Source organism: Geotrypetes seraphini, chromosome 4 (genome assembly GCF_902459505.1).
Source record: "Geotrypetes seraphini chromosome 4, aGeoSer1.1, whole genome shotgun sequence".
Classification (NCBI taxonomy): domain Eukaryota; kingdom Metazoa; phylum Chordata; class Amphibia; order Gymnophiona; family Dermophiidae; genus Geotrypetes; species Geotrypetes seraphini.
This window is the reverse complement of record NC_047087.1, coordinates 264,390,469-264,409,850: the sequence shown is the minus strand read 5'-3', so window position 1 is coordinate 264,409,850 and position 19,382 is coordinate 264,390,469. Positions and strand designations below refer to the sequence as shown.

General features: G+C 45.1%; 1 protein-coding gene across 12 annotated transcripts in view; it reads left to right on the top strand.

Moving 5' to 3' along the window:
- Positions 1-19,382, top strand: part of KNDC1 (kinase non-catalytic C-lobe domain containing 1) — a 116,293-nt gene that overhangs the window by 82,866 nt on the left and 14,045 nt on the right. For 11 of the 12 annotated variants that reach the window (XM_033941852.1, XM_033941853.1, XM_033941850.1 and 8 more), the window contains 3 exons: positions 723-863; positions 5,819-6,025; positions 13,044-13,126. In XM_033941852.1, the coding sequence (XP_033797743.1) occupies positions 723-863; positions 5,819-6,025; positions 13,044-13,126 (431 nt within the window). The remainder of the gene's footprint in view (positions 1-722; positions 864-5,818; positions 6,026-13,043; positions 13,127-19,382) is intronic. The other variant, XM_033941854.1, reaches the window with a different exon arrangement.

The window sequence follows — 19,382 nt, the reverse complement described above, 5'->3', positions numbered from 1 at the left end:
GAGTAATTCCCACTCGATCCTGCCCCCAATGGCGGCATGGTTTAAAATGGTAGCAGTGAACTCTAGCTGTAGCCTTTTGTAAAATACAGTGGGGAATTTAACATATCCTGACTTGGATGTCTCAGTTGCCCCAGTGGCATAGTCACAGGTGGACCCAGGGGGACAGGGCAACACACATTAATGTAGCTGGTGAGAATCCCCAGGGCCCTGCCAGCTGAAGAGTCTTTTCTGGAGTCCCAAGCAGATTCATAAGAAAATAAGAAGTGCCAACTAGAGAATGACACGGTGACAAAATTCATCACCGTTAACCGTCCCCGCGGATAACCGCGGTAAACAATCTTCATGTCATTCTTTAAGGAGATAGGGAAAAATCAGAGTATGAATGGCCACAACTACTGACCCTCAGGCTTTGCTTTGAAGAATGCTGGTGTAGAAGGACTAAGGCTGAAATAGACACTAAAAAATGACATGGGTTTATTTCCCGTGGTTATCCGCAGGGACGGGAATGGTGATGAATTTTGTCACCGTGTCATTCTCTAGTGCCAACGCTGATGCTCCCCCTCCCTCCCACATATGCTCAGTTCACTTGGAAACCCAACAATTGAGTGCACGGGGGATGCCAGTTGAACTGAGTATGTGCCGGGGGGAGTACAAAGCATATACACCACCCTCTCACAGTACAACATATATGTTATATATTATCAATGTAAATTTCTTTTTAGCTAATTCCAAAAGATAACCGTGGTGAACAGTTGTTATCATCGCTTCAAGACACTGGTAGCAGAAAGAATGAGTTTGATGAAGATACAAGATCTTTACACTCACTGTGCACAAAGTTTTCTGAAGATAACATTTCCAGAAAGGTTTGTGTGTATTCTACCATGAAACCTTTATTATGCACATTTTTAAAACAGATCAGCTGCTAATGCAGTTATGAGTTATCACCACAGCCTTCTGTTTTCTATGTCAGCCTAGGAGGTGCATTCTATAGCAACTTATACAATTCTGTAATAAAGAGTTTATTAAGCTGCAAAGAAAGTCAAGCTTTTACTGCACCTTAATATACCATGGAAGACACCAACTGGTTACTGACTCCTAGGTTACATGAGGAGGACAACTTATGATAAACCATTCAGACTGCTTTCTTTATACTCATCCAATGCTCCCCTGAAGAGCTTTCCCCTCCTGAGTAGACACTCTTCCCCCCTCCATCCCTATCTGTAGGCATCCTGCAGACCTATGTCTCTTGTTAGTTTTGGGTTCAAAATGGCAACCACAAACTGCTAGGACTCAAGATGCCACATTAGGGGAGAAAAGCCCTTATATGGCAGCTTAACCTCTAGACAGGGATCTCAAAGTCCCTCCTTGAGGGCCGCAATTCAGTCGGGTTTTCAGGATTTCCCCAATGAATATGCATTGAAAGCAGTGCATACACATAGATCTCATGCATATTCATTAGGGAAATCCTGAAAACCCGACTGGATTGCGGCCCTCAAGGAGGGACTTTGAGATCCATGCTAGCTAGCACAATCGTGCTTTAGTGTCCTGCTACAAAGAAGACTAATGCACAATATACGGATTCCTGATGAAGGTATAGGCCAGGGGTAGGTAATTCCGGTCCTCGAGAGCCGAAGCCAGGTCAGGTTTTCAGGATATCCACAATAAATATGCATGAGATAGATTTGAAGGAGACAGTGCATGCAAATCCATCTCATACATATTTATTGTGGATATCCTAAAAACCTGACCTGGCTCCAGCTCTCGAGGACTGGAATTACTTACCCCTAGTATAGGCTGCCGAAACAAGGTCCTTGTTGGGTCCTTTGTACAGCCATTCATCTGGATTTTGCTGCATCACTTTTTATATAGCGATTTTAATAAAGTGATTTTATTTTGGACTCCTTTTCTCCTGGTTATGTGTGGCTTTCCACTCCTTGCATTTTTGGTTTGACTTTTGTGGTTTGCCACCTCTTTTGTTTTTCTGGTCTGTATTTTCTTGAGTGCAAATAGGCTTTATATACTGTATATTAAGAACAAGGAGATTTTTTTGCAATAGTACACTAAACAGTATAAAGAAAACTATTCATTTTCTGAGCCTGCGTTAAGACCAGAATATAAACGTGTGTCTACTTCAATATCTTTCCCAGAAGATTAAAAAGGATACATAAAGGGCAAGATTGAACAGGCTAATATATTTGTTAATGGTTATCTTTGACTGGATATTCACTCAGATGCCTAGTTAAGTGAATGCTGCTAACTACTGCAGATTAAAGTTAATTGATATCTTTATCCCACACTGCTCCTTGTGCCCCTGGGCAAGTCACTTAATCCCCCATTGCCCTTGGTACATTAGACAGAGTGTGAGTCCACTGGGACAGATAAGGAAAATGCTTGAGTACCTGAATGTAAACCACTTAGGCTATAAGTGGTATATAAATAAATAATAGTAATAGTATCTGGTTAAACCAGTATATCGCAACTGTGTACCTCCTGAGATTCCAGGTGTGCTGCAACATGCCAGAGAGGAGGAGAGGCACTGGTGCCAGCTGACTGCCTATAAGATGTGCCTCTCGCGGCTGTAGGCAGTCAGCCAGCGCCAACACCTCTCCTTTCTGTGCCTCTTCCAGCACTCCCTACTGGTGGCTCAAGGCCCCATCTGGAGGGCCTTCGTGTATGTGTCAACGTCAACGCCTGCGCATGCCTCGAGCCGCAATCACCATATTTAGTGTGCCGCTGCTTCGCAAAGTTTGCAGGACACTAGGTTAAACTGAAGCTGCAATCTGTGCGGCCAGATTTAACCAACTAGCATTAAAGGCCAGAATGGTGCCTAAATGTGCCCACATTGTAGGCACCGCTTGGCACGGTTGTCAGTCAACTGCCAGGTGCCATTTATAGAATCACGCCTATCAGTGCCTAAGCAGACTTAGGCATCCTAGACATAAACGCCGCTTCATTAGGCCAGCTTTTCACTCGCCTAATGTGGCGGCACCTATGTCAGATGTCTAATGACGCCTAACTCAATCATACCTATTCTCCGCCCATAACCATGCCTACTTTTAAATATAGGTGTCATTAAGCAGTGTTAGGCATGCAAGGGCGCCTCCACTTAGGTGTCGCTAGGCATTCTAAGAGTTCAGCGCCAAACTCTTAAATTGCATTTTTTTTTTTTTGATTGGCTGATAAACCAGTCGATTAAGTCAATTAAAAAAATTAAGTTTGGTGCAGATCCCGAACGTAGGCATAGCTAGGCAGTGGTGCCTAATATCGGCGCAGTTTATAGAATATGGCTGTAGTTGTCTAGAACTGGTGCTACCCAGTTAACTAATGGGCATGGCCTTGGCACACTTCTTAATCCTCCTAAAATTTAACATGGCAATGAGTTGTTTGATTGAAATGTAAGAAATGAGAGACCCAGGAAATTTAACAATCATGAGTTACTGAGTTAAGTTCCAAAATTAATCAGATAAATTATCCAAATATAGAATACTAGTGTATAAGCCCGTTACATTAACAGGTGCTAGAGTAGATGTCTGTCTGTCTGTTTGTTTTTTCTTTGTCTCTCTCTCCTTGGACGCTGCCTATCTGTCATTTTTTCTGTCTGTGTCTCTCCCTATGTCCTTAGTGCCCCTTCCTATGTCCTTGGTGCCCTCAGTGCCTCCTATGTCCTTAGTGCCCTCAGTCCCCTTCCTACGTCCTTAGTGCCCCCAGTGCCTCCTTCCCGTGTCCTTAGTGCCCCCAGTGCCTCCTTCCTATGTCTCCATCACTATCTTCCATACTTTGTCCCACCCCTCTCCCGATGCCAGCCTGCCTGCCTCCATCACATCCCCCTGAGCAGCATGTTTCCATTTAAGCCCCCCCCCCCGCGCCGACCCTACCCAGCACACCCGAAACCCCCATTGACCCTCCCAGCCGACCCTCCCACTGCTAGACGGCCGACAAACCTCCCGGCTCCAGTAGCGTCTGAGGCACAGTAAACACGCTGCTTCGCGTCCTACTGCCCTAATTTCCTCTGCCACATCTCTGATGATGTCATCAGGGACGCGGCAGAGGAAATCAGGCCAGTAGAAGGATGTGAAGCAGCGTGTTTACTGTGCCTCGAACGCTGCTGGAGCCGGGAGGTTTGTGTTCATCTCGCGGTGGAAGGTTCAGCTGGGAGGGTCAACGGGAGTTTCGGGTGTGCCGGGTAGGGTCGGCGCCGGGAGGGGAGTCAAAGCGTGTTACCTGCCACCGGTCGTTAGAATAGAACCCTAAGCACGCATGCGTACTCTTACCTGCCACGGACATACAGATCAGGGATCAGGGAACACGCAGGTAAGAGTGCGCATGCGCACGTGAGCATTTTATTATAGTAGATTAAATTTCTGGCTGATATTCAACACCATTTAACCAGCCAAAAATGGTGCTCACTGGTTAAATAGCACTTAGCCGGCCAAATCCAAATAGTCAGATAAAATTTAACTGGCTATTTCACGCAGTAGTCACCAATTTTCAGCGCTGACCACAAATTTAGCAGCCAGATTGGTTCGTGCAAATACGAGGGTCGATTCATAAGTCATGGCAATTAATTTTTTTCTCTAAAAAAAATGGCACCTACACTGGAAATCTAATATATACAGGTGCAAGTGTGTGACCTGTACTTCTTATTGTTGCCACCAGGTGAGAGATGAATGCAGCGGTCTCTGGTAGGGGGAAAGCATAAAACATGATATTTGACATCATCATTTTATTATGGCATACAGTGTACTACATGAGCAACAAAGTACAAATAAAACTGTTTAACTGTTAACATCCTCTAGCCTCCCAGATTGTCCTGTGTGTCATCCAGTTCAGTGAATGCACAGTATTACAAGTGATTGCTGCAGAACCACTTGCGTCGTGCAGTACAGGAGAAACGTCCAGAATTGTTGCACAACGCCATAATCCTTCATTACAACACTTTGAAAGATGTTAACTGTTAAACATGCTCACTGTCAAGCTGATTGTGTGCTTGGTTTAGTGAAACAGCTAATGTATTACTTGTTTGATAATAAAATGATGATTTCAAATGTCTTGGGGGTTTTTGTTTGTTTTGTTTTTTTTGCTTCTCCCCTACCAGAGACCGCTGCACTCATCTCTCATCTGGTACCAAAATAAAGAAGTACACGTCACACACTTTCAAACATATATACAGTACTCCCCCGATATTCGCAGGGGTTCCATTCCAGGAACCCCCGCGAATGCTGAAAAACTGTGAATACGGTTTTTAGCGGGGGAGATAGGAGAGGGCAGCCGGAGCGCTCCGACCGCCTCTTCCTGCACTAAAGTCGGGCCTCACCAATCAGAAGCTGCTTTGACACATAGCTCCTGATTGGTGAGGCTCGACTTTAGTGCAGGAAGAGGCGGTCAGAGCATACCGTGAGTGATTTCCTTCACTCGCTGGCGCTCCGGCCCAGTCATTCGCGGTTGGAAAATCTGCGAATGACCTGGACCGTGAACAGCAAACCGCAAATGACCGGGGGAACACTGTATTTGATTTCCAGTGCTGGTGCATTTATGAGAAAAAAAGTATAGTTGCCATGACTTATGAATCAACCCTCAGTGGCTGCTATAAGTTACCATTGGCCAGCAATGAAAAATGATGTAACTGGTTAAATTTAAGCTGGCCATAAAAATAAATGGATATTCAATGCAGGTCACTGGAAATGGTCCGGCATGAAATAGCTGCAGTCAGCGCCGACTGCAGGAGTTACCCAGCCTGCCTCCTGTGTCTTATATTGGCCAGCCTGAGTCTTAAGTTTTTTTAAACTGGATCTATTTGTTCTGAATTTTCTTTTCACAGAGCTTTAAATGGACACATTCCAAAGGAAATGAAGCCCTTGTACTGCATCAGAAGTATAACATTGTTTCGGCTCTACCAAGGCCGTGCTATCCCAGATTTATAGAAGGATTTTCAGGATCCTATATGAAAGTCTGTGAAAGAGATTCTTATTTCATAAATGAATACAGTGTGCAGCAACTTTCCAATCAACTTACACTGTTGCAAGAGGTAAATCTTGGTAACCCTTCATTGAAATAAAAATGAGTAAGCTAGATCTCTGTTTACTAAGTTGTAATAGATAAAAGAGGTGGTGGAGACAGAGATTGTGTCTGAATTCAAGAGGGCCTGGGATAGCCACGTGGGATCTCTCGGAGAGAGAAAGAGATAATGGTTACTGTGGATGGGCAGACTAGGTGGTCCATTTGGCCTTTATCTGCCATCATCCTATATAATAAAAGCTTACCGGCGCATGCGCTGTTAAAACAGCATGATCCCTGCCGCTATGGTGTGTGATCCGTGGCCGTGTTCCATTTTAGAACCCGGCAGCAGGGAACATTCTGGCCACTCCCCTCCTCACGCCCTCACTTACCAACTGCTGCTACGAGGAAGCGCAGGCAAGCTCCTCCCTGCCGGGAAGAGCCGGACCCCTGAGACATGAGCGCCTGCAGGAGGAGGCTCCCGCCGCCATCCACCAACACCTTCCCAGTCTCCTGAGCTGCGTCCTCGCCCCCCCCTCCGATTGCCGACAAGTGCTGTGTCCCTCCGTGCCGAATTCCATTTTCGAATTCGAACACGGAGAGGCACAGCCAGCAACTCCCCACTCCCACCCTCACTCACCGCCAAAACCAGCTACTTTTAAGCCTCCTCCTTCACGCCGGCTCACCCGCGTTTAAATTCAGAGAAAAGCGCTGCACCGCGCTACCGCTGGCCTTGCCGTCTTCTGTCCACTGCGGTCCGCCCTCTCTGACTATTTCCTGTTTCCGCTAGGGTTGGCCGCATTGGATAGAAGATGCCGAAGCCAGCGGTAGCGCGGTGCAGCGCTTTTCTCTGAATTTAAATGTAGCGGCTGGAAAGGGGGTGGCAGGAAATGCTGCTGCTGCACAGGGAAGGCCGGGAAATGCTGCTGCACAGGGAAGTGTGTGTGTGTGTGGGGGGGGAAATGCTGCTTCTGTACAGGGAAGGCCGGGAAATGCTACTGCTGCACAGGGAAGTGTGTGTGTGTGGGGGGGGGAAATGCTGCTTCTGCACAGGGAAGGTCGGGAAATGCTGCTGCTGCACAGGAAAGTGTGTGTGTGTGGGGGGGAAATGCTGCTTCTGTACAGGGAAGGCCGGGAAATGCTACTGCTGCACAGGGAAGTGTGTGTGTGTGGGGGGGGGAAATGCTGCTTCTGCACAGGGAAGGCCGGGAAATGCTGCTGCTGCACAGGGAAGGGTGGGAAATGCTGCTGCACAGGAAAGTGTGTGTGTGGGGGAGAAATGCTGCTTCTGCACAGGGAAGGCCGGGAAATGCTGCTGCTGCACAGGGAAGGGTGGGAGGGAAATGCTGCTGCTGCTGCACAGGGAAGTGGAGGGGACGGAGAGGGAAAGGGGGCCTGGGAGCAATCTTAGTTTGCTTTGGGGGAGGGGAGACAGAGGGGACCATGGAGAGACAGAAAGACAGGCAGGCAGGCAGCGCATTAGAACGAAAGACAGACACACAGAAAGAGAGTGGGCAGGGAGAGAGACAGAAAGACAGACAAGGTGCCAGAGAGGGAACCAGAAAGAAAGAAGGACAGACAGCGGGAGGGAGAAAGACAGAAAGAAAGGAAGAGAGAGACAGGGGCAGGGAGAGAGAAAGAAAGAAAGACAGACAGACATATATTCTAGCACCCGTTAATGTAACGGGCTTAAACACTAGTGTTTCTATATTATATTACTATACTGTTTTACCATGGGATTCACCAAATTGTGCCACCCAAGTACCATAGTTTGGTGAATCCCAAGATAACTTTCCGTGGATTGCTGCAGCTTGGAACATATCAATTTCTGGCTTCAGCAACATGAACGGTAAGCCCCATGTCTGGCTCACCATCTTTTAAAGCAGTTTATCGCAAACTACCACGGATGTGCTGCGAAACGCCAGCAAGGAGGAGAGGCACCGGTGCCGACTGACTGCTTACAGGACATGCCTCTCATGGCGAGAGGCAAATCCTCTAGGAAGTCAGCTGATGCTAGCACCTCTCCTCACCAGTGCCTTTCCTCCTCCAGCACCCCCGCACTGGCGTAGTAATAGCAGGCTCAGGACACCATCTGGAGGGCCTCTGCACTTGTGTGAATGTTGATATCATGACATGCGTGCGCATTTCCAGAGGGCCTCCAGCTGAGGTCCTTAGTTTAGGGTGCTGTGGCTTCAAAACGTTTGTGGGACACTGTTTTAAAGAATTGGCTTGTTAACCAAAAAAAAGGTAAAATCCCAGGTGGAGCAATGGGAAGTTTTCTACAGCTCCACCTAGTGACTAAATTTATTGCAAATATTCTCATGAGCCAGTTCTTCTTATACCTATATGGTTATCTGTGGAGGTCTAGTGAGGACATGAGTGATCTCTACTTGCTCCTGCTCCTCTAGTACCATTTTCCACACTGATGCTGGTTGATCTCAAATGTCTCAATTGTGCAAAGAAGCATCTGGCGTCAGTCCCTCGCCATTTTGGAAAATGTTCTTGGAAGACCTGGGGTAATTGAGGATTGTTTCTGCGTCCACTAGAGTGCAAGAGAAAGGGATATGAAGCCTATTAAGGAGCAGAGCACTGAAATTTTTTTTAACTGAGGGAATTTTTAAAATACATGTGAGGATGCATTTTACATGAATAAATGAGAACAGAATTAAGATGTCTGGGTCAGGACATAATCAGTTTTAGTGATATTTTACAGACCTTACTGGAGAAAGAATGTTTTGTAAAATTACATATAAGGACATCCATGAGTTCAAGTATGTTTGCCTGCATATACTCCCTCCCTACATATACACGCCTCTATAAATGGCTTGTGAATTTATGCATGAAATTTTGCGCACTATTCTGAGATGTGTGTACAACTAAATTGTCATTAAACTCTGGAATTTGTTGCTGGAGAATATAAAAGCAATTAGCTTAGCAAGATTGAAAAAAGGTTTGGATCATTTTCTAAAAGAAAAGTCCATAAGCCATTATTAAGATGGGTTTGGGAAAATCCATTGCTGTTTTACTCCTTGGGATCTTGCCAGATACTTGAGACCTGGGTTGGCCACTGTTGGAAACAGGATATTAAGCTATATGGATCTTCAATCTGTCCCAGTATGGCAACTCATATGTTCTTATGATGGTCCAGTGGGGCAATGGAGGCAGGAATGAACTCCACTCATGACTTCTTGATAGAGCTACCATATGGCTTCTGAGAAAGGAAGATTGAAACATCTGGGTTTTATTTCCATTGAAAGCGCATGGTAACCCTACCTCTGGAGTACCAGAAGTTGTGATAGCCATTTTTAAATGGAGCTGTGCCTTAATTCCCCAGTTGTTAAAAGGTAACCTACTTTTTCGTTCCTTGCAAATGACTTGGGGCTCCTTTTATCAAGCCACGCTAGTGGGGTTAGTGTGTTGGACATTTCATCATGCGCTAACCCCCGCGGCCAGCTAAAAAACTAACGCCTGCTCAATACAGGCGTTAGCGGCTAGCACGGCAGGCAGTTTAACGCGCAATATTACGCGCGTTAAACCCCTACCGCAGCTTGATAAAAGGACCCCTTTGTCTACGTTTCTTAGGGCTTGGGGAAACAATCCGAGAGTTGCCAAATACCTCTTCATGGTAACTTGTAATTTCCATCTGGACTTTATAGTATCAGTTTCCAACATCTACATTTCCAGGGCATTAAGTTGCTAGTCCATGTCCTACAGGAAGATGGTACGCTGATGCCCTCAATTGCTTTTTGACAGGTTTGTGCCCTCAATGTCGGTGATGTTTTGACCTACAAATAGCTTCAGCATTATGTACATTCTTTGACCCCCCTCCCTTCTGATCTTTTATTCCCCATTGATGCTAGACTTCAGGAACTCCTGGAACCTTACTTGGAGGATGGTTTCACTGTTACTGGTCTTTATATAAAGATTTTCAGAGACTTTTTTTGCTAATGTGGACAGGGATGCATTGTGTGCTCGTTGGAGCCAGGAGTTGGACTTACCGGAGGTATCTTTAGACCTTCTTACATTGATTAAAAGATTCCCAGAGGTCTCTGTTAGTTCAGACCTTCAGGAATGCCAATTTTGAGTCCATTGAGCATATTTCACTCAACAACAGGTTCATTTTTTAGGTTATGTTGATTCTCCCACATGTCAAAAATGCTCCCAACAGGTACACTCTTTTTTCCATGCATTTTGGTCCTGCCCGAAAATTAAAAGGTTTTGGCGGACCATTCTGGCTTATGTAGAATGCCTCTTTCATTGTTCCATTCTGCTGTCGGCAGCAGGTTTTATATTGAATAAATATGAGTATTTCTGCCTTCCTCTTCTTGGTCAACATTATTTTATGAGGAAAGTAGGTGTGCTGGGGAAAAACGAGATTCTCTTTGTTTGGGTTGGGAAGGATTCCCCCCATCATACTGGAAGTGGCGAAATCAGTTACATGAGCTATTGCTCCTTGAACACAGAATGGCTAGAGTTTGCCCTAAACGTAAAAAAAAAAAAATATTCCTACAAATTTGGGAACCATTCATCCAATCCTTACTATCCTGAGCACATAGTAACATCTTGAATACCTTCTGAGTTTGTTCCTGTTGCTGATGGTTGGCAGGCTCAAGACATCGGTCATGGGAAAAGGGTTGTTGTTTGTTTGTTTTTTGTAGTGGGAGATGGGTTGATGATTGTTATTATTTCTGGTGTTTTGCACTTTTTGGTTTTAGTTGTAATGCGGTTCTCTTCCTGCATCATTTGGATCAGCTGTATTTCTTAGCTGTACTGATCATGATGTAATCACTGATTACAAATTGTTGTATTTAAAGTTTGGGGACTATAAGGAACCAGGGGCTAGATTCACTAAGCTGCCCAATCCTGTCCGATCCATGGCCAATCCGAGGCAGGCTGACTAATTCACAAATGGGGGCAATGCAAATGAGGGTGATCAGAGGCACACCCCCCCACCAACTGCACAGATCGCTGGAGAGCAATCCTTGAACATGCGCAGACCATCTTCTTTGCCTGTAGATGGTCTGCACATGCTCACCGTGAAGTAAAAGCTGCAAACTTTTTTTTTTTTTTTTTTAGAGCTGGAAACTTTTGTGAGCCCATGGTTTTAACCTGTGGGTTAAAAGCACAGAGTCGGGGCAGAGAGCAGGAGAAGCAGAATCAGGGCAGAGAGCAGGAGAGTCGGGGCAGAGAGCAGGATTTTTGCACAAGCGACTGGTCCTCAGCAGTCGCTTGTTTTTTGATCGGGCAGCGCAGTCGGTGTTCCTGAAATTGTTTTGTGAATCGCATCCTTCCTACTTTGCATTTTGTTCCCCCTCATTTGCATGTGCGGATTGAATCGGAGGATGATCGGCACAGAGGTTAGTGAATCGGGTCGGAGAAAAATCGGGTTGGTACACGATCGCAAACATGATTGGTGGGCTTAGTGAATCTAGCTCTAGGTCCTTGGGTTATTTGTTGATTGGAGGCATGAAGAGGACTTCTATCTTTCGTTTAATAATATGCAAGAGTAGAGTTACATGGGAGGGGAGAGTTGGGAAACAATACTGTTGAAAATGTTTGATGACTAGATATTTCTTGTTATTTGTCCTGCTGCTGTAGTCTGGTTGTATTACACCTTGTATGTTGGGATTGCTGTTAGGTGGTAATCAGTTGTACTGTAATCAATAAAAATGTTTGAAATTAATGGAGCTGCTTCTGCCCCCATCACCCCACTGGACCTCTAGGGACTAAGATAGGCCTGGGGAAGCCTATCAAAATTAGATGGGAGGGGGCATCATAGGTCATGCCAGGAGTGAAGGGGAATTGGAGACTGTACTAGTGGAATTAGAAACATTGACAACCACTGGGGGAGGGAGGGGGATTGGTAGGGTTATCAGACGTTTGGGAAAACCCAAACATGTCCTTGTTTTTAGAGGACTGTCTGGGCTCCCGGATGGATGTTTTGGAAAGCCCTGACGAGCTCCGACTGCATCTGGAGGGCATAGGAGCATGCATGGATGATTTCACACACATCCGCCCATGCTCCAGGCTCTTCAGAGACGGCTGAAGCTTGTTGGGGAAGAAGAGAGGAGATTTGTGGGGGCAGGGATGAAGGCTGAACTAAGAGGGGCTAGGGCAGAGCCAAAGACAGGACTGAGCAGGGCCAGAGGTGGAACAGGGCAGGGCCATATGTCTGGATTTTTGCAGCCTGAAAAATGGTAACCCCTAGGGATTGGAGACTGTCAGGGTAGGTTGGAGGTTGTGTTGGGGCAGAGTGGGAATTAGAAACTGTGCTGGGGGGTGTGGAGGGGGTCAATGATTGTGTTGGATGATGGGAGGGATGATCAGAGCTTGCTGGAGTGGGTGGGAGGGAGAGGCCAACTGAATTTTGGCTTTGGCACCAAAACAAGCCCAAAATTTATGTTTGGATTTATTTCAATTTCAGCTGAAAATGCCAGTGAGTTTTTGGCTTGAATCAAAATGTTATAATGGATCTTCTAGCTTTCCGTCCTTCCTGAACAGTAGAAGCCCTCTTCCATCTTTCTCCGCCCCGAACAGAACATGCCTCCCTTCTGGACCCACCTTTAGACCCTACCCCCAGACCTACCATGGTGGTCTAGTGGCTAGCTGGGGCAGGAACAATTCCCAGTCACTCCTACACATGTCCTTTCCACTGCCAAAATGATTGCAGCAACCTCCAGGAGACTGCCACTGCAGATTGCATGATAGCCATTTTGATAGCAGAAAAGACATGAGCATAACTATTCAGTTATGTGTTGCTGAATATTGGCGGATGGGTGGCCACAATCAATTTTAATAGGCAGGAGATTGTGCCCATTCAAATTGCTTTGAATATTGATCTTATTTTTTTCTAGAGGTCTGCAAACATTTTTGGTTCATATTATCCAGCTGTATGACTAGTGATTCCCTCCTCTTCAAAGATCTCTGTTACTCTAATTTTTGATTGTTCTTTCTTTCACTAGATAGATAGATAGATCGATAGATAGATACCTTTTAGCAATCATAAGGAATATATGAGAAATCTAATATGTGACTTTTCTTTTATTTAGAAAATATTTCAAAAGTGCCATCCAGTTCACTTTTTAAATTCAAGAGTTCTTGGTGTTAAAGATAGAGCCACCACTGCCTCAAAGTAAGTTTGTTTTAATGTAATAATTGACTGATCTTCTCCTAGAATGAAATATGCACAATTAATACTTTTAAAATTCAAGGAAAAAATCAATTTACTCACAAAATCATTATGTGTAATATGAAAGAAAACAATAGGTGGACATGCCATGAGTAGCAGCACCATGATGTATGATTTCTGAATGCAGAGACTAAGAAAATTTGGAAAATAAAATTCTAATATGGACGAATATATTGAACAATTTGCTGTAATCTGAAATTATTTTGTGCTTTATTTTGGAATTTTCAATAAAATATCTAGACCTCAGTTTTCAAAGATAAGAAAATTAAATGCTTGAGTAGGTTAATGCTTTTCTAGGCAATTTAGGTTCTTACAGTGCACTATAAAATTTGCACATTTTTCATAGTCTGCTGTTTAGAAAGTGCAATTCAAAATGCAGTAAAACTAGGAATTTATTTCACTGACCTGCACAACTTATTCTGCATTTTAAGCATGAATGAGGAGTTATATAAATATTCAAAAAGTAGTATATAATAAGAAATGAAAAAGTATTGATTTCAGAAAACGTCACACCCTTTGTCATAGCAAAGCCAAATTAGTTCAGTTTCCTTCACAAGACCATAGCAGAGGAGAGGGATGCCTTTTTTCAGTTGTAGCTCAAAGTAGATTAAACACAGGCAAAGCAGGTATCCTGTCCCTGAAGGTCTGTGATCGGGCTGAACAGTCATCACCCGTCACTTCTTCGTCCCCAGGCATTTCTGGTCTTCCTTCCTGCCTGTTGAAACTCCTTCAGGCTCTTTAAAACAACAAAACATGTTTCATTCACACACTTCTAAAACCCAATCAGGCTCCTCTGAACCTCCTGGTCGCCACTGGGTCCTCCTGGTCATTGGTCCTCCGGGTCTTCAGGCAGCTTCCAGTACTATTACTGGTCTCTTTGCCGGTCACCACTGGCCCCACCAGTCAGTCGCCAGTAACCTTTGGCCAATGCTCTCTGGTTCTTTGGGTTGCTTCCTTCTGGATCTTCTGGCTGCTCCCGGTACAATTACTGGTCTCTCCTCCGGTCACTACCAGCCCTGCTGGTTCCTCTGCCAGTCACTCGCCAGTCCCCATCTGCCTAGGAGCTCAAACTCATCTAGCAGCTTTCTTCTGTCTGTCTACCGGGTCATTCCGGTGCCACTGCCTATCACTTGAATTACCAGCCTTTCCCACCTGTCCCTCTGCCAGTTGTCAAGTTTGAGTACTCTCATGTCACTCCAAGCTCTTCTGTACCTTCCGGCTACTCCACTGCTCTCTGAGGACTCTCCCAGTCACTCAGTCTCTCCCTGAAGACACTTCCAATCTCTCAGTCACTCTCCAGGAGGACTCTCCCAGTCACTCACTCTCCCTGAGGGCCTCTTTGTCACTTAGACTGTGACCAGTCAGACACAAGGCCTGCCAAGGTCCCAATTAAACCAAGAAAAAAAGTAAAAGTAAAACCCAGGAATGAAAATTTCAGGATTTTTCAGGATGTTAGTTTGAGAAATAATGCCACTGACCACCAGGAGGAGCCAGATTTATCTGAAGAAGAAGGTAGTGAGTTTTGTCCAAATCACCACCAGGGGAGCTCTAGAGGCCCCTGGAGATCTGCTGACACACCTAGAACAGGGCACGCCCCTAGACTAGATAAGCCAGCACTGGCATTCAGACCGGCAAGCCGGTTAGGGAGGAAGTTTAAGCCTTGCCTCCCTAGGGATCCTCCTGAGCCAAACAGGAACAACAGGCCACAACCCATGGAGCTGATCGAGGCTGAACAAGCTGAACACTTGTCCCTCCTGGGGGAAGAACCTATGGATTTTCAAGAAGCCTGTTCTGGCAGTGAATCAAATTATCCTGAGCTTATGCAGGTGGACAAACATGTTTGTGGACATGCAGCCACAAACATTCAGTCCTGCAGGGTGACTCTCTGTCGGGTCACACGCTAGCACTTTGTTTGTGGCTACTTTCAGGATTGTTCCAGAGCCCTGATTTAGGCTGTACTGGTGGCCACATAATTGGTATCAGGAGTGGGATTTGTCGACCATTGACCTTACCAAAGGGTATTGGCAGATTCCCCTAACAGCTGCTGCCAAGCCCAAAACAGCTTTTAGTACCCCCTATGGACTCTATCAATTTACCCGAATGCCTTTCGGACTCCACGGGGCTGCTGCGACTTACCAACGCGCAGTAAACGAGGTCCTAAGGCAGGGGTGTCAAAGTCCCTCCTCAAGGGCCGGAATCCAGTCGGGTTTTCAGGATTTCCCCAATGAATATGCATTGAAAGCAGTGCATGCAAATAGATCTCATGCATATTCATTGGGGAAATCCTGAAAACCCGACTGGATTCTGGCCCTCGAGGACCGACTTTGACACCTGTGTCCTAAGGGGACACCAAGCCTACGCAGAGGCCTACCTAGACGATATTGTCATATATTCTTCATCGTGGACCCAACACTTAGAGCAGGTTACAGCAGTGCTGGAATCTCTCAGAAAGGCAGGATTTACTATAAATCCAAAGAAATGTTTTTTGGGCCAACAGGAAGTTAAATACTTAGGATACACAGTAGGGCGAGGGAAAATTAGGCCCCTAGTGGATAAGGTTCAGTGTATCCAGGACTATCCACGTCCTACTTCAAAGAAGCAGTTGCGGAGATTTCTGGGTCTTCTGGGGTACTATAGGAGGTTTATCCCAGATTTTGCCACCAGGGCTACCCCATTGACCAATATGTTAAAAAAAGAGAGTCCCGACAAATTACCCTGGGTGTTTGGCAGTACGGAAGCTTTTCAGGACTTGAAGGAGAGCCTGTGTAAACCAGTCTTGACTGCCGTGGATTTTAATAAGCCATTCACTCTACAGACAGATGCTTCCAGGTGTGGATTAGGTGCCATCCTTAGTCAGGAGGAGCAGGGGCTTGAGCACCCCGTCCTATATTTAAGTAGGAAATTGCATCCTAATGAAAGGAACTACGCTGCAGTAGAGTTGGAATGTTTGGCAGTTAAGTGGGCAATGGAGACTTTAGTACACTACCTGGAAGAACGTGCGTTTACTCTTGTTACGGATCATGCTGCATTAAAATGGTTGAGCACGATGAGGAACAATAATGCACGACTCACTCGGTGGTATCTTGCACTGCAGACCTTCCGGTTCACAGTGGTACACCGACCAGGCAAGTTGAATACTAATGTCGACATTCTCTCCCGTATCCCAGAAAATACTGGCCAACTCCATGCTTATAGGGATAAGCAGCGTTTAAGGGTGGGGGTATGTGACCAGTCAGACGCAAGGCCTGCCAAGGTCCCAATTAAACCAAGAAAAAAAGTAAAAGTAAAACCCAGGAATGAAAATTTCAGGATTTTTCAGGATGTTAGTTTGAGAAATAATGCCACTGACCACCAGGAGGAGCCAGATTTATCTGAAGAAGAAGGTAGTGAGTTTTGTCCAAACCACCACCAGGGGAGCTCTAGAGGCCCCTGGAGATCTGCTGACACACCTAGAACAGGGCACGCCCCTAGACTAGATAAGCCAGCACTGGCATTCAGACCGGCAAGCCGGTTAGGAAGGAAGTTTAAGCCTTGCCTCCCTAGGGATCCTCCTGAGCCAAACAGGAACAACAGGCCACAACCCATGGAGCTGATCGAGGCTGAACAAGCTGAACACTTGTCCCTCCTGGGGGAAGAACCTATGGATTTTCAAGAAGCCTGTTCTGGCAGTGAATCAAATTATCCTGAGCTTATGCAGGTGGACATGGCTTCCAGCCACAAACATTCAGTCCTGCAGGGTGACTCTCTGTCGGGTCACACGCTAGCACTTTGTTTGTGGCTACTTTCAGGATTGTTCCAGAGCCCTGATTTAGGCTGTACTGGTGGCCACAAGACTCACTCCACCAGTCAAGCTTGAGCCCTCTTTGGTTACTCCAAGCTCTACCGGACAGGCCAGTCTAGGTCATGCTTACCAAGGGTTAGGCCAAAGCCAGCATTCCTCCCTTCGAGGGTCATCCAAGCTCCCGAATGAGCTCTTGCTTGTCTCAGCTCTTTGCTCTGGAACTGCCCTTTTCAGCACTCTTTTCCATTCGTGGATGTGGGAAGCAAGCCGGGCGTTACTTCAAACCCGAGCTAAGTACCACACATTTACAGCATAAGAAAAAAGCGCAAAAATAACATAAATGAATAATAACATTAGCAAAAAAATATATAAAAAGTAAGCTCATAGAGAAAATAAGACAGAAATCGATGATAGCCCAGCTACAAGTCCAACAACCATGATTTGCTCTTCTGCTGACTTTGGGCACTTGAGAAATAAAGTCTTTATCTCTATTAATGAGCAGTTCTTACTTCTTAGTTTTATTGTTGGCCTAACATAGGAGTTTGAGTAAGAATACTAACTTTCAATTTGTATTATCTACATACAGTATATGCCAGGGCTGCCCAAGTCCGGTCCTCGAGATCTACTGACAGGCCAGGTTTTCAAGATATCCACAATGAATATGCATGAGAAAGATTTGCCTGCACTGCCTTCTTGGTATGCAAATCTCTCTCGTGGATATCCTGAAAACCTGGCCTGCCAGTAGATCTCAAGGACTGGACTTGGGCAGCCCTGGTATACGCCCTCTCAATCACTTAGGTCGGGAGTCAAAATATTTGTTGGGAACTCCTTCATTGAAGTCTGTCGCCAAAACCACAATACGTTTGAGAATTTTCAGTGTTGCTGGACCTTGTATGTGGAATGCTTTACCTCTTAATATTCATCAGATTCCGGTGTTATTAACCTTCCATAAATCATGGAAGGCTTATTTTTTTCAGAAATGAAGACCTGTTGAATCATTAGCGTTTGCTTTTTATATTTATATATATATATATACACACACGATTTTAGCGTTTGTTTGTTTTTTTAAGAAATTGTGTTGTATGTTTGTCTATTGATTTGTATATGTACTTCTGTAACCCGCATAGATTGTTTGGATATGCGGGATAAAATTGTTTTTAAATAAAATAGCTAACAGGCTGGTATGTTGTTTTTAGCTATTTTATAACCAAGCATGTCTCACTTTGAATGATATAGCCAAACCCATCAAGTCAGAACTAGAGAGTTGCACGGGGACAGAAATCCCACCCATCCCCATCAGGATCCTCTCCGTCCCCATCAGAATCCTCTCTGTCCCCACCCGCCCCGCAAGGAATTACCTCCATCCCCACCCATCCCCATAAAAAGCAGCAATTACGTCTGACAGGATCATCAATTCCACAGTTTCTTTTGCTGTTTTCCTTGTGGAATCTCATTGGTGGAACCCTTTTTTTGTTTTCTGTTCAGGTAATTAACTTATAAACCCCCTCTTTTATTAAGGCTGATGTGTCCATTATATTATATGGATGAACCTTTCTTCCAAAGCCTTCCATCCCCGTGGGAGTCCCGTGGGCCAGAGGGGGGTCCCCGTGGGAGTCCCATGGATTATGGGGGGATTCCCGCGGGACCCGCAGGATTCTCGCAATCCCCATTCCCGTGCAGACCTCTAGTCAGAACCAAGGCAGCTTTAGTTCATCTAAAACCAGCTACTATGGAAGATATTTGCAAGGCAGCAACAAGTCCCTCCTTACACACCTAGCTACACACATCTGTCTTGATCATTAATGTACAGGAAGCAGTATATTTGGTGAAGAAGCATTCAAAAAATCTATCTTCTGAGCAGGGACTATCCATTAAATGTCAAAATGTGCAGCACTGTGTATGCCTTTCAGCACTATAAAAGTGATAAATAGTAGTAGTGGTGTTTGATAAAGGCTCCATATCTAATAACTATTCTTTTTTGGGGGGTTACTTATATGAAATATTCTCCAGTTAGTTCATCACAGATCTGATCTTTCCGCAAACCCTCATCTTGGGATTCCTCACTTGTGTGGATAATTTGTCCTGCTTGTTGACAGAGAAAGCAAAGTTGTTCACCAGTAGCAACATAAATCATTCACACATTGCCACCTAATGACAAATCAACTGAGGAGAATCATGGGGATTTATGTGAATGGAAAGGACCACACATACACAAAACAGATTTGTCCAATAGTTTCTGAGCTCAAAGAGAGAGCGTTCTATCTCTAGAGAACATCCATTAGGTAAGCAGCTTTGATACACATATGTGTCTTGTTTATTTGCACATTGTATAAATATAACATAGATTTCTTGGGTGATGAAGAGATTCAGGGAGCCAGATATATTAGATGCTTATTAAAGAAAAAAAATGCTTTATTG